This window comes from Pyrus communis, chromosome 6 (assembly GCF_963583255.1).
Source record: "Pyrus communis chromosome 6, drPyrComm1.1, whole genome shotgun sequence".
Lineage (NCBI taxonomy): Eukaryota > Viridiplantae > Streptophyta > Magnoliopsida > Rosales > Rosaceae > Pyrus > Pyrus communis.
Genome location: NC_084808.1, coordinates 6,240,571 through 6,254,452, shown reverse-complemented (window position 1 = coordinate 6,254,452; position 13,882 = coordinate 6,240,571). Strand labels below are relative to the sequence as shown.

Genomic DNA, 13,882 nt, shown 5'->3' with positions numbered 1-13,882 from the left:
ATCCAGGATCTTCATAATGATCTTGAGCATTGCACTTGCGGCTGCAAACCAACCGCGAAATGATCCCAAATGATGATGAAGCACGCAAGCGACCAGAGAGGTCCAAACTCTGAGGGTGTCAAAAGAAGGTAGGAGCCACGCGAAGCTCACGAGGACCCAGTCGTTGCTGCTGCAGTCGTCGCCGACGATTCGATCCTCCATTCACAGCTTCAACTCTGTCACGGGAGAGGACGTCTTTGCCGCTGTCAACTCCTCCCGCGGAGCGTTCCTTCTTCATCTCCCCCGATGGAGACATTTGCAGCACTACAAAAAAAAAAAAAAAAAAAAAAAAAAAAAAAAAAAAAAAACACAACGGAGATCTCACCAAAATGTAGCAGCAAAATCTCCTTCCCACAGCCTCCTGCAACCTCTTGGGTGTCTAAAGAGGTTTTCGACATTTTTCTTTCTCTCTTCAGAGATGCAACGGAGAAGAAACCATCATCCTCCATGTTTGAACAATTGGAGAAGAAGAACCCATCGTGCCCAACGATGGTCCCGAAACCCGACGATGATGCAAGGACGGTTTCGAACAAAACAACAAGCAGTGACAGACGAACAAGCAGCAGCCTTTCCTTCTTTGCATAACGCTGCAGCAACCGACGACGACGTTTCGAAGCTCAAGTACCCGGGTCACCAGCACATGGGTGAGCGGTACCTGTTCCGGGACCTGCTCAAACCCGAATCGGAACGGGTCGGTTCGCCCGTTGAGAGGGTATTGGATCCGGAAGAGGCAGACTTGTTCTACGTGCCGTTCTTCTCGTCATTGAGCCTGATTGTTAACCCGGCGCGACCGGCTTCCCGGTCGGAGAAGCCGTTGTACAGCAACGAGGAGAATCAGGTGGCCTTGATTGAGTGGCTGAAATCGCAGGAGTACTGGAAGAGGAACAACGGCCGAGACCATGTGATCATGGCTTCGGACCCCAATGCTCTGTACAAAGTGATTGACAAAGTAAAAAATTGTGTACTGCTTGTTTGCGATTTTGGGCGGTTGAAAGAGGACCAAGGATCGCTTGTGAAGGACGTGATCGTGCCTTACACTCACCGCATCAACACTTACACGGGCGACAAATGGGAACTCACTGCTACCTGTGCTCAGTGGCTGTGCTCCTTGCCTGTGCTCAATGGTGATGGTGGAGCTTCTTCCTCTGTCTCCTCACGCTACCAATAACCTCAAGCTCGTCACTCTAGCCGTCATGATCAAAATCGGCGAAGAACTTCAGTGACCGCTGTCAAACGACTAGCCGATCGCGAAGCTCAACGCTTTACACTACTTCAAGCTCTGGCTGCTGATGCGAGATTTATACGCGCACAAATTAAACCCTCGTTTGACAATTGTAGTATATGTATAAGTAGGGATCGTTCTGGACCGGGGATTAGGAGGGATTGCTAATCTAATGAAAACTGACTCAAAGATGTAAAAATATACTTCAAAACACGTAAACAAAATCAAAAGACTCTTAACTAAACTTGTATGACTCAAAACAAACTTAAAAGACTCAAAACAACTCAAAACAATAAAAAAGACTCAATTTAGACTCTAGGACTTGACTTGGACGAAAATAGAATTGGTTTTGACTCAAAAACACTCAAACTCACAATTAGGACAGATTTGACACAACTAAATAAAGGGGATTAGGTTTTTGACGAATTTAAAAGAAAAACAAGTAACTAAAAGACTTAAGTAAACTTTGGACGAATTTGGGGATATGGATGGGTGATTAGCTAGCTAGAGGGTCCTTCTCCACACATGACACACTTGCATACAAATTGATTTCCAGTTGCTTTTCGATAAACCATGAACCTCAACACCCTAGATTAACCGTGACATCACTAATTAACCCTCAGATTTTCCTTAAGTTATTGGATTGGATGACATCATACGACAACCCAAAGCATTCTTCAAAAGTCCCCTACATGACATCATAATAGAGATACAATCAAAGATCATTACGTTCTATGAAAATCATAAGTATTGACAAAGCACTTGTAACTATGACATCATGATACTCATGCTAGGAATTTACTTAACATGATTGTGAAAACAACCTTAACTACTTGTGAATATAAGTTTGTAACGATTATGTGAAACTCCCTTATATTCTAGCCCCAAATTCATGCATGCAAACTAAGTGTGCACCCTTAATCAACAAACAAGAATAAGTTATCCATCAAACGGTTAAGTAAATTGCATTCACAATTTATGAAATCACAACTGGAATTAATCAATTCATATTGCAAATATAATCATGGTTTCAAAGTCTCCCCTAGCTAAAACAAGTTTAGCTCCTCATGTTTACAACAAAACAAAGAGAATATAAATTAAACATTGAAAACAAAGATTGAATACACCTAGAAACGCTCCAACAATCCAAGCTTGAATAGCCAAAACGTCCAAGGCTTCTCCTCTCTTCTTTCTCCTTCTTTGTTGCGGCACAATAGCATAAGGTCTAGGGATAATTGGTTTGGGGGATGGAAGTGTGGAATGGAAAAATGGTGTTTGGATTATAAGGGGAGAGATGGGAAGCTCACGGCTAGGGAAGGGAGAATGTGTTTGTAATGTGTTGTGTATGAAAATGAGATGTCCATGAATGAATGAATGCAAGGGTATTTATAGGAGTAGTGGAGGGAACATATGGCTATGTCATTTGTAGGTGAAGTAGGTGGATGTTGTAGGTGAAGTGGATGTTGTAGGTGAAGTAGGTGGATGTTGTAGGTGAAGTAGGTGGATGTTGTAGGTGAAGTGGATGTTGTAGGTGAAGTAGGTGGATGTTGTAGGTGAAGTAGGTGGATGATATGTTAAGTGATAAGTGATAAGTGATATGATATGTGGTTATGATATGATAAGTGGTTAAGTGGTGATGATAAGTGATAAGTGATTAAGTGATATGATATGTGGTGATGATAAGTGATAAGTGCATGTGGGTTAACTAATGAAGGAAATGCATGTGCAATGACAATGTGTTAGAATGGATGTGTGTTATGCATGGCATGATTGGGATTAGGAAAGGTTTAAATGTCCTAAAACTAAAGAGAACAAGGTTCCAACACTTTGGCTCCAATTAGGTCTTCAATTTCGTCCAACACTTTGGCTTCAAGCATAAGCTATCCGTCCTTAGCCCAAAAGTGCTCCAAAAGTCTCCAAAATGCATCTTTTTGCTCCTTTAGCCCTTTCGACCTACAAACACACGAAAATAGCTTAAAGTACTAAAATAACTAAAGAAACATAACGTAAATGCACGAGAACAAGCCATTTAAGTCGCATGAAAATGCTCCTATCAAATACCCCCACACTTATCTTTGCTAGTCCTCGAGCAAAACAAAACAAAAGAAACCAGAAACAAAACAAAACGAACAAGTAAAACACAACCTAAACCTTCCAACAAACGTCTCAGGGATTTCCAAAGCACATGACAAGTTAAAAATCATTATTCCCACAGATTTTAGCCATTTTTACACTTAAGTACATTCTTACTCATAGTCACCACATACTAGTTCACAATTAAGCATTTAAAACCATGTTTTGAATGTAGTAACATGCCTTAGAGAATTCCCTCAATTCCTTACTAGAATGCACTCTATTTTCACATAGATTTTCTGACTACACACCCTACACTAGTTATATGTGAGAAGATTGATGTAAACATGTAGACGAACACTCACATATGTTATAACAAGGAAAGCATTTTCTGAATTTACGATAACGACATGAATATGATCTCATGAATGGAATGCTACTACTTAGAATGAGAACCAGTGATTCCATAAGCTCATATCAATTCCAAACTCCACATTATTAAACACATAACGATCAAGATAGAAGTCAAAGGGGTGTAACGGGGCTAAAGGTGTTTGGCTAAAGAAGGTATATGGAAAACAAAGGTTCTCAAAGAAATAGCGAGCAAAGCATTTGAATTAACGTAGAAATCACTTTTGAATGAAAACTCAACTTTTGATCAAGGGGGAACAAGTTCTTTTTCCTTTCTTTCTTTTCTTTTCTGTTTTTCTTTTACATATATTTTTCACAACAATTTTTTTTTTTTTTTTTTTTTTTTTTTTTTTTTTTTTTTCAAAACATACATAAACGCTTAAGAACAAAACATTCTCTCCCCCACACTCATTTTCTTTCATAATGTACTCAAAAGGAATTCATTTAAGTCATGCTCACTATCTTTTAAGAACAAGGGTACGGATGGTCCTAATCTAGGCTAGGTAAGGGTTGATGTGGTTAGCAAAGAAAATAGGTTAAACGAGGCTCAACGGGGTTAAGACTTACAATATATACGAAATATGGGAAGTAAGGCTATTTGGCTATGGTGGCAACTACACAACTTCATCTTGATATATGTTATGCAATCAATATCATGCTTTGAATGAAACGGATATAAGTTCTAGCATTTAGTTCTATCATGATACAATTGCATTCTAAGTAGCAACCAAGCAAGGAATAATGAGATCATGCAACAACTTTAGAAAACAAAGAATCACAGAAAATAACTCTCCAAAGAAAGTAATGGCTCGAGTCTCACAGGGTTGTAGCGTTTGTTTGAGTTCCTTCCTTCAAGCATGTTACAAAAACGAATTTTTCTTTTATGATTGCATGTGAAGTCATACATTATAACCATAACCAAACATATACCAAGAGTAAATCAAACTTTCATCCATGTTTATAATTCTCTTTAACAGTCATGCAATTACAAACCAAATCCTCATCATTGTGTTGGAAGGTACCCTAAGACACAAACACACAAAAACGACTCAAAACACTCTTTTTAGGTTTTTCAAAACATGTTTTTCAAATTTTTATGGATTTTCGGATTTATAAAAACAAAACATACTAAAACACTCTAAAACATCTTAAAAACACCTTAAAACAGTAAGGAACAACCTTTAAAGTTATGGGCGATAAAATCCCACGAATTTGCATTAACAACATTAGTTACCCCCACACTTAAATCAAACATTGTCCTCAATGTTTTAAGCTTAAAATCATACAAAGCATAAGTAAACACACAAAAAGCATTTAAACATACTAAACATGGCAGAATGTAAATAACAAAGAGAAAAGTTTAGAGACGCAAATCTGGTTGTGGAATGTAAATTCCATCTTCTCCTTATTGATTTCATTGAGGCTTGATGTTGTTGATTCCACAGGGGCTCCTCCCATCGTTGATTTTCCTTTGTGCTACTCTTGAACTGGGCAACAGGATTCTTTTGGTCTCCCCCGAAGGTCTGAGCTTACTCCTTTGGTCTGTTTCTTTGTTCAATCTTTCCAATTCGTATTGAAAAGGGTTGGAGGATAACTCAGCCTATGTTTGTCTCCACATGCTTCAATGTATCATTTTCACTTGCCTTACTCGCTCCTCTTTGCAGAAGTGGTCCCTTCTCTGGAAGTGTATCAACCGTTGAAGATGACTACTCGAGAGCAACGCTAGGTAAGCAATCAGGAATAGATTCCAGGCAGTTGGCTCCAGAACGGAAGACTGACTCCAAGTGCCGGCTGATTGCTTCTTTTACTTTGCCATGCAAGTAAGAACAAGGACAAAGAAAAAGACAGGGAAAGAGCATGATATGAGATACTTTTGCTTTTGACCTTGATGATATGAGATACCTTTGCTTTGAAGAAGCGGTGAATGAATCAGCACATGCTTCAATCCGCCGTTTCCTCCTGGGTCATATGTACTCCAGGCATCTGGTATCATCTTTGGGGAAGAAGAAAGAATTGAGTATTTTGAAAGGCTTTGCTGGGAGTGCGCCCTGAGAGGTGAGGGAGAGTTGGGCATTTTCTTCAGGTTTGCCCTGCCATAAAAGACGAAGGTCGACATATATAGAGATAATATCAAGTGGTGGTACTTTTTACCCTTGTCGACAAACGTTTTGATCCCGCAAATCCGGCTCTTTGAAATAGTGGCGCCTCTTCGATCTTTGAATACGCCTCTTCGATTTCTGAGCAGGCGCCCCTTCGATTTCTGAACGACGCCCCTTCGCTTTCTGAACGACACGTGGTAGTGCAGATGCGGCTCCTTTTGACAAAGCTGCACGCGTCTTCTGAAAAGCAGAGAAAGTGTCGCCGAACTTTGCGCTTGTCGGCTAAAGATGTGTAGATGCGATGATGGCCTCCACGTGTTTTCAGCTTTGTCAGAAATCTTTTGACAAAGTTGAACGCGTTTTCTGAAAAGCCGAGGGAGCGTCGCCTAAATTACGCCGGAAAATCCGGCTCTTTGAATCGGTGGACGCGTCGCCTTGGCTTTTTTATTGAGCTATCGATCACCACAACAAACACACTCTGAAGATTTCCCATTCTTGAAAATTGACTCCGGCCCTTTGAAATTTAACTCCATCCCTTCTCTTTGAACACTTTTGAAAAATGGCAAACTCATCGAACCTTAGCTTGGAATTGAGCCTTAGCAGTGATACGGGCGCGCCGCGTCAAGGTAACGTATGGCGCCCTTCTTTCTTATCTTCTAACGGTCCTCTTTCAGGTGAAGACTCTGTGATGCAGGACGCCACAACAGCTACAATAGTAGCTAGGAACCTCCTCACACCAAAAGATAGTAGGCTGCTGTCAGGACGGTCCGATGAGTTGGCCGTTCAAGAGTCCCTCGCACTTAGTGTTCAGTGTGCGAGTTCTGTGTCCAACATGGGCCAACGCCTGCTTGCCCGCTCCCGTCAGGTGGAATCATTGATGGCAGAGGTGGAAAGTCTCAAGCAGGAGATCAAACTGCTTAAGCATGAGAATAGAAGTTTGCACGTACTTGCCAACAACTATTCGACGGGCATGAAGAGGAAGCTTGATGAGCTGCAAGAATCTGAGGGTCGAATTCACAATGACCGTCAAAGGCTTGCGTCTTATCTCCAGAGGCACCTTTTTCCTGGGTCATCCAGCGCTTGGCCAAGTATTGAGGCCTGGAATGCTCTAGCTCCGATGCCTCCCGCTCTGATGGCTTCCGCTCCGATGCCTCCCGCTTCTATGCCTCCCGCTTCTGCGCCTCGTAGTGGGGCTTCACGTAAACAACCTTTGTGAAGCTCCACCTTTCTCCATGTTTAGTATCTTTTTTTTTTTTTTTTTTTTTTTTTTTTTTTTTTTTACACATAAATAAAATCAAACGGCATGGAATTTATCTTTGAATGGGCGGTGATACTTGAAATGATCCGATAATAGTTTAAATTCCAGATTGGGTGCCTGAATCATTAACCACATGTTAGTATAAAAGAAAATTGAAATTCGGGGAGGCGGCTTACCTGTGTGCTCCAAAATGAACTCCAGAATAAACACCCCTTCGAAAGTTATGACTTGTCCTGTGTCATAAAATCCAACTTCCTTGGGAATTGTGGTTTCAAATATGTCCTCTTTGATGCCTTCTACATCTTCTCCAGCCACTACCTTCTCTTGAATCATTCTTCTTGGTGTACAAAGTCCTTTGAAGAATTCAACACCATCTAAAACTTGCTGTGTTGCACCAAGAATTTGAATAGCATTTTGCACCTTTGGGAAGGCTTCCACGATGTCCTTTTTACTCTCTTCTTGGTTGGGAATCAAAAACCTGCTAGGAAAAGGGACATTGGGTGGAATAACATCAGAATAACATGGAATTGGGATGTCCTTACTGGTGGTGGGTGGTTTAGAGGGCTTAGGGGGCTGCGGCAAGGGTTGTTCTACCCTTGCCGTGTGCATGTCTTCTTCCTCCTCCTCAATTAACAGCTGTTCATCCACTTCTAGGCTATGTTTGGACATTTTTAGGTCAGCTCCAACCTCCATAGCACTTCCCAAAGTGATAGCATTATGGATTTCAAAATCTTCCTTCGAGTTTTCAATAGTTGAGTTGGAAAGTTCACTTTGCTCTTGAATTTGTTTCATGAACTCCATAATCTGCCCAAATTGCTCGTCCAATTTACCCAACTTCTTGTCTTGATTTTGTTCGTCCTGCGTCAAAGAGGTTAGTAATTGAAAATTTTTATCATTATCCATGGACATACTTGAACTTGATTGGAATTGTTGTGGGGGAGGTTGTGGTGGCTGCATAGGTGTTGTATTGAAGTCCTCATATGGTTGCCAATATGCTTCTTGTTGAGCCTCCTTGGCTTGATTTTGTGACCCCTGCGCCAAAGAATTTATTTCATTAAGAATTTGAATATAATCTATTGGCGAATTTGAATTTAATTGAGCATATTGCATATGAAGTTGTGGTGGCTGCATAGGTCTTGAATAGAACTCCTCATATGGTTGCCAATATGCTTCACGTTGAACTTGTTGATCTTCCCACCATATAGAGTTTGAATGATCCCTCCCATCTCTTTGTGGACATTGATTGGCTTGAAATCCTTGCCTATATGAAGCACCAAATGTAGGGACACTCTGCATTGTGGTCCTTTCGGCATATGGCAACAATTTAGAAGTAAGATTTGCCAATTGAGCTTGAATGCTAGCAAAATCCATATCTTACTTCTCTAGTACCTAAAATCAAAGAAAGAGAACTAAATCAAATATCAAAAGTAACAACAAACAAAGAAAACAACACTAAGTTAGAAACTAAAACGAAAACAACTAAACAAAAAAAAAGAAAAGAACCAAGGGATTAGCAAAGTTGCTAATCCCCGGCAACGGCGCCAAAATTTGATGCGAGATTTATACGCGCACAAATTAAACCCTCGTTTGACAATTGTAGTATATGTATAAGTAGGGATCGTTCTGGACCGGGGATTAGGAGGGATTGCTAATCTAATGAAAACTGACTCAAAGATGTAAAAATATACTTCAAAACACGTAAACAAAATCAAAAGACTCTTAACTAAACTTGTATGACTCAAAACAAACTTAAAAGACTCAAAACAACTCAAAACAATAAAAAAGACTCAATTTAGACTCTAGGACTTGACTTGGACGAAAATAGAATTGGTTTTGACTCAAAAACACTCAAACTCACAATTAGGACAGATTTGACACAACTAAATAAAGGGGATTAGGTTTTTGACGAATTTAAAAGAAAAACAAGTAACTAAAAGACTTAAGTAAACTTTGGACGAATTTGGGGATATGGATGGGTGATTAGCTAGCTAGAGGGTCCTTCTCCACACATGACACACTTGCATACAAATTGATTTCCAGTTGCTTTTCGATAAACCATGAACCTCAACACCCTAGATTAACCGTGACATCACTAATTAACCCTCAGATTTTCCTTAAGTTATTGGATTGGATGACATCATACGACAACCCAAAGCATTCTTCAAAAGTCCCCTACATGACATCATAATAGAGATACAATCAAAGATCATTACGTTCTATGAAAATCATAAGTATTGACAAAGCACTTGTAACTATGACATCATGATACTCATGCTAGGAATTTACTTAACATGATTGTGAAAACAACCTTAACTACTTGTGAATATAAGTTTGTAACGATTATGTGAAACTCCCTTATATTCTAGCCCCAAATTCATGCATGCAAACTAAGTGTGCACCCTTAATCAACAAACAAGAATAAGTTATCCATCAAACGGTTAAGTAAATTGCATTCACAATTTATGAAATCACAACTGGAATTAATCAATTCATATTGCAAATATAATCATGGTTTCAAAGTCTCCCCTAGCTAAAACAAGTTTAGCTCCTCATGTTTACAACAAAACAAAGAGAATATAAATTAAACATTGAAAACAAAGATTGAATACACCTAGAAACGCTCCAACAATCCAAGCTTGAATAGCCAAAACGTCCAAGGCTTCTCCTCTCTTCTTTCTCCTTCTTTGTTGCGGCACAATAGCATAAGGTCTAGGGATAATTGGTTTGGGGGATGGAAGTGTGGAATGGAAAAATGGTGTTTGGATTATAAGGGGAGAGATGGGAAGCTCACGGCTAGGGAAGGGAGAATGTGTTTGTAATGTGTTGTGTATGAAAATGAGATGTCCATGAATGAATGAATGCAAGGGTATTTATAGGAGTAGTGGAGGGAACATATGGCTATGTCATTTGTAGGTGAAGTAGGTGGATGTTGTAGGTGAAGTGGATGTTGTAGGTGAAGTAGGTGGATGTTGTAGGTGAAGTAGGTGGATGTTGTAGGTGAAGTGGATGTTGTAGGTGAAGTAGGTGGATGTTGTAGGTGAAGTAGGTGGATGATATGTTAAGTGATAAGTGATAAGTGATATGATATGTGGTTATGATATGATAAGTGGTTAAGTGGTGATGATAAGTGATAAGTGATTAAGTGATATGATATGTGGTGATGATAAGTGATAAGTGCATGTGGGTTAACTAATGAAGGAAATGCATGTGCAATGACAATGTGTTAGAATGGATGTGTGTTATGCATGGCATGATTGGGATTAGGAAAGGTTTAAATGTCCTAAAACTAAAGAGAACAAGGTTCCAACACTTTGGCTCCAATTAGGTCTTCAATTTCGTCCAACACTTTGGCTTCAAGCATAAGCTATCCGTCCTTAGCCCAAAAGTGCTCCAAAAGTCTCCAAAATGCATCTTTTTGCTCCTTTAGCCCTTTCGACCTACAAACACACGAAAATAGCTTAAAGTACTAAAATAACTAAAGAAACATAACGTAAATGCACGAGAACAAGCCATTTAAGTCGCATGAAAATGCTCCTATCAGCTGCTTCTGCACTTCCGCCATGGTCGCTACCTGTGAATGTGATTAACAAAAACAAAGTTTGTCAACTCACATCTGCTTGCCTCTGCTGCTACCTGTGAATGTGATTAACAAAAACAAAGTTTGTCAACTCACATCTGCTTGCCTCTGCTGCTCCCTGTGAATGTGATTGACAAAAACAAAGTTTGTCAAGTCACATCTGCTTGCCTCTGCTGCTGCCTTTGAATGTGATTGACAAAAACCAAAGTTTGTCAACTCACACCCAAAGACTTTCTCCGTCTTCTCTCGGACTCGGCCTGGGTTTTCACCCACAAACTCAGCTTTGCAGATCACCATATAAAGAAAAAAAAATGATGATGGAATCTGGATGAACAGCACATCTCCAAAAAAAAAAAAAAAAAAAAAAAAAAATATATATATATATATATATAATAATAAAAACAATGATGGTGCTTCTGGAACCATGTGCAAAAAGAAAATATATATATATATATATATATATATATATATATATATATAATAAAAAGAAAGAAAAAAACAATGATGGTGCTTCTGGCACCATCTGAAATATATATATATATATATATATATATATATATATATATATATATATATATATATATATAAATGAATGGTGGATCAGGGTCACCGAAAGCAAAGAAAAGTTAAAAAAAAAAATAAATAAATAAAAAATAAAATAAAATAAAAAAGGAATGATGATGGACGGTGATGTATATGTTTTATCTGTATTTAGCACAATGCACTGAATAAAATAAAGCATGTCCATTAATCTCCAAGAAATTACAAGTGTGTACAAAAAAAAAAAAAAAAAAAAAAAAAAAAAAAAAAAGATGGAGCTTTCACAAAGGATGTTCACGTGAAGCCCCATTACTTGGCAAAACTCTAGAAGCAGAAGGCATCGGAGCAGAAGGCATCGGAGCGGGAGGCATTGAAGCTAGAGCATTCCAGGCCTCAATACTGGGTGGAACGCTAGATGACCCAGGAAAAAGGTGCCTCTGGAGGAAAGACGAAAACCTTTGACGGTCACTTTGAATCCGACCTTCAGACTCTTGCAGCTCATCAAGCTTCCTCTTCATGCCCGACGAATAGTTATTTGCAAGCACATGCAAACTTCTATTCTCGTACTTAAGCAGTTTGATCTCTTGCTTAAGACTTTCCACCTCCGCCATCAAGGATTCAACTTGGCGGGAGCGAGCAAGTAGGCGTTGGCCCATGTTGGACACAGAGCCTGCGCACTGAACACTGAGAGCGAGGGACTCTTGAACGGCCAACTCATCGGACCGTCCTGAAAGCAGCCGACTATCTTCAGGAGTGAGGAGGTTCCTAGCTACTATCGTAGCTGTTGTTGCGTCCTTCATCACAGAGTCTTCACCTGTAAGAGGACCGTTAGAAGATAAAAAAGAAGGGCGCCATACATTACCTTGACGGGGCACAACCGGATCGCTGCTGAGACTCAAATCTAAGCAAAGGTTCGATGAGTTAGTCATTTTTCAAAGATGTTCAAAGAGAAGGGATAAAAAATTTCAAAGGGTCGGAGACAATTTTTCAAGAATGGGCAATCTTCAGAGTGTGAATGTTGGGGTGATCAATACCGCTCTATAAAAAGCCAAGCGACACGACCACCGATTCAAAAATCCGGATTTTCCAGCGTGAAGTTCGGCGACGCGTTCGCGGCTTTTCAGAAAACGCGTTCAACTTTGTCAAAAGATATCTGACAAAGTCGAGAACACGTGGAGGCCATCATCGCAACTACACGTCTTTAGCCGACAAGCGCAAAGTTCGGCGACGCTTTCTCTGCTTTTCAGAAAACGCGTGCAACTTTATCAAAAGTGGCGCTCGTTCAGAAATCGAAGAGGCGCTCGTTCAGAAATCGAAGAGGCGTCGTTCAGAAATCGAAGGGGCGTCGTTCAGATATCGAAGAGACGTTTGTCGACGAGGGTAAAAGAACGGTACCACCACTTGCTATTAAGAAATCCCTATATGTGTCGACCTTCGTCTCTTATGGCAAGGCAGACCTGAAGAAAATGCCCAAATCTTCCTCACCTCTGAGGGCGCACTCCCAGCAAAGCCTCTCGAAATACTCAATTCTTCTTCTTCCCTTGAGAAAACCTATTCAACCTTTGAAGATACCAGATGCCTGGAGTACAGATGACCCAGGAGGAAACGATAGATTGAAGCATGTGCTGATTCATTCACCGCTTCTTCAAAAGCAAAGGTATCTCATATCATCAAGGGCGAAAGCATAGGTATCTCATATCATGCTTTTTCCCTATCTTTTCCTTTGCCCTTGTTCTCACCTGCCAAGACAAGGACAAAGAAAGCAATATGTCGGAACCTCCACTCAAACCAGTTGCCACCAAGGAGTGAAGCACCATTTAAATGCAAAGGTTGCATTCAACTCCTGCATCGGAGGACAAATACTACAAGAAAAGATGCTAAACCTGCATAAGGAAATACCACTTCTGCAAAGGGGAGCAAGTAAGGCAAGTGAAAATGATACATCGAAGCATGTGGAGAAAAGCATAACAAATATATGTGCTGATTCATTTGCTGCTTCTTCGAAAGCAAAGGTATCTCATATCATGCTTTTTCCCTGTCTTTTCCTTTGTCTTTGTTATTACTCGCATGGCAAAGTGAAAGAGAGCAGTCAGCGGCACTTGGAGTCAGTCTTCCGATCTGGAACCGACTACCTGGAATCTATTCCTGATTGCTTACCTAGTATTGCTCTCGAGTAGCCATCTTCAACGGTTGATACACTGCCAGAGAAGGGACAAGGAAACTTCAATCTTTCCAACCCTCTTCAATACGAATTGGAAAGATTGAACAAAGAAACAGGTCAGCACCTCCACCTTGTACTTGCCTGCCATATCCTGAAACCGCTCGTAGACCTTCGGGGGGAGACCAAAAGAATCCTGCTGCCCAGTTCAAGAGTAGCACAAAGGAAAATCAACGAGCGGAGGAGACCAGAAGAATCCTCCAGCCCAGTTCAAGATCAAGCCTCAATGGCCCTTGAAGAAATCACAAGTCCGATTCAAAATCAAGTGTTCACCACCCTTGAATCAAATTCAACTCCAGATAAAAGGAGTAAGTTCAGACCTTCGGAGGAAACCAGAAAATCTTCCAGTCCAACTCAAGATCAAGCCTCGATGGCCCTTGAAGAAATTTACAGCTCAATTCAAGATCAAGCCTCGACGGCCCTTGGGTTGACATCTACATTAAGG

The 13,882-nt window shown here is 40.3% G+C and overlaps 1 protein-coding gene across 1 annotated transcript; it reads left to right on the top strand.

The window, feature by feature from the left end:
• Positions 1 to 547: 547 nt before the first annotated feature.
• LOC137735977 (probable arabinosyltransferase ARAD2) lies at positions 548 to 1,207 on the top strand. Its single transcript, XM_068475327.1, has one exon. The coding sequence runs from the start codon at positions 548 to 550 to the stop codon at positions 1,205 to 1,207; it is 660 nt and encodes a 219-aa protein (XP_068331428.1).
• The last annotated feature ends 12,675 nt before the right edge of the window (positions 1,208 to 13,882 follow it).

Bases quoted from the DNA above. Each gene is read 5' to 3' on its own strand.
- LOC137735977 (XM_068475327.1), top strand. From the start codon at position 548: ATGATGCAAGGACGGTTTCGAACAAAACAACAAGCAGTGACAGACGAA.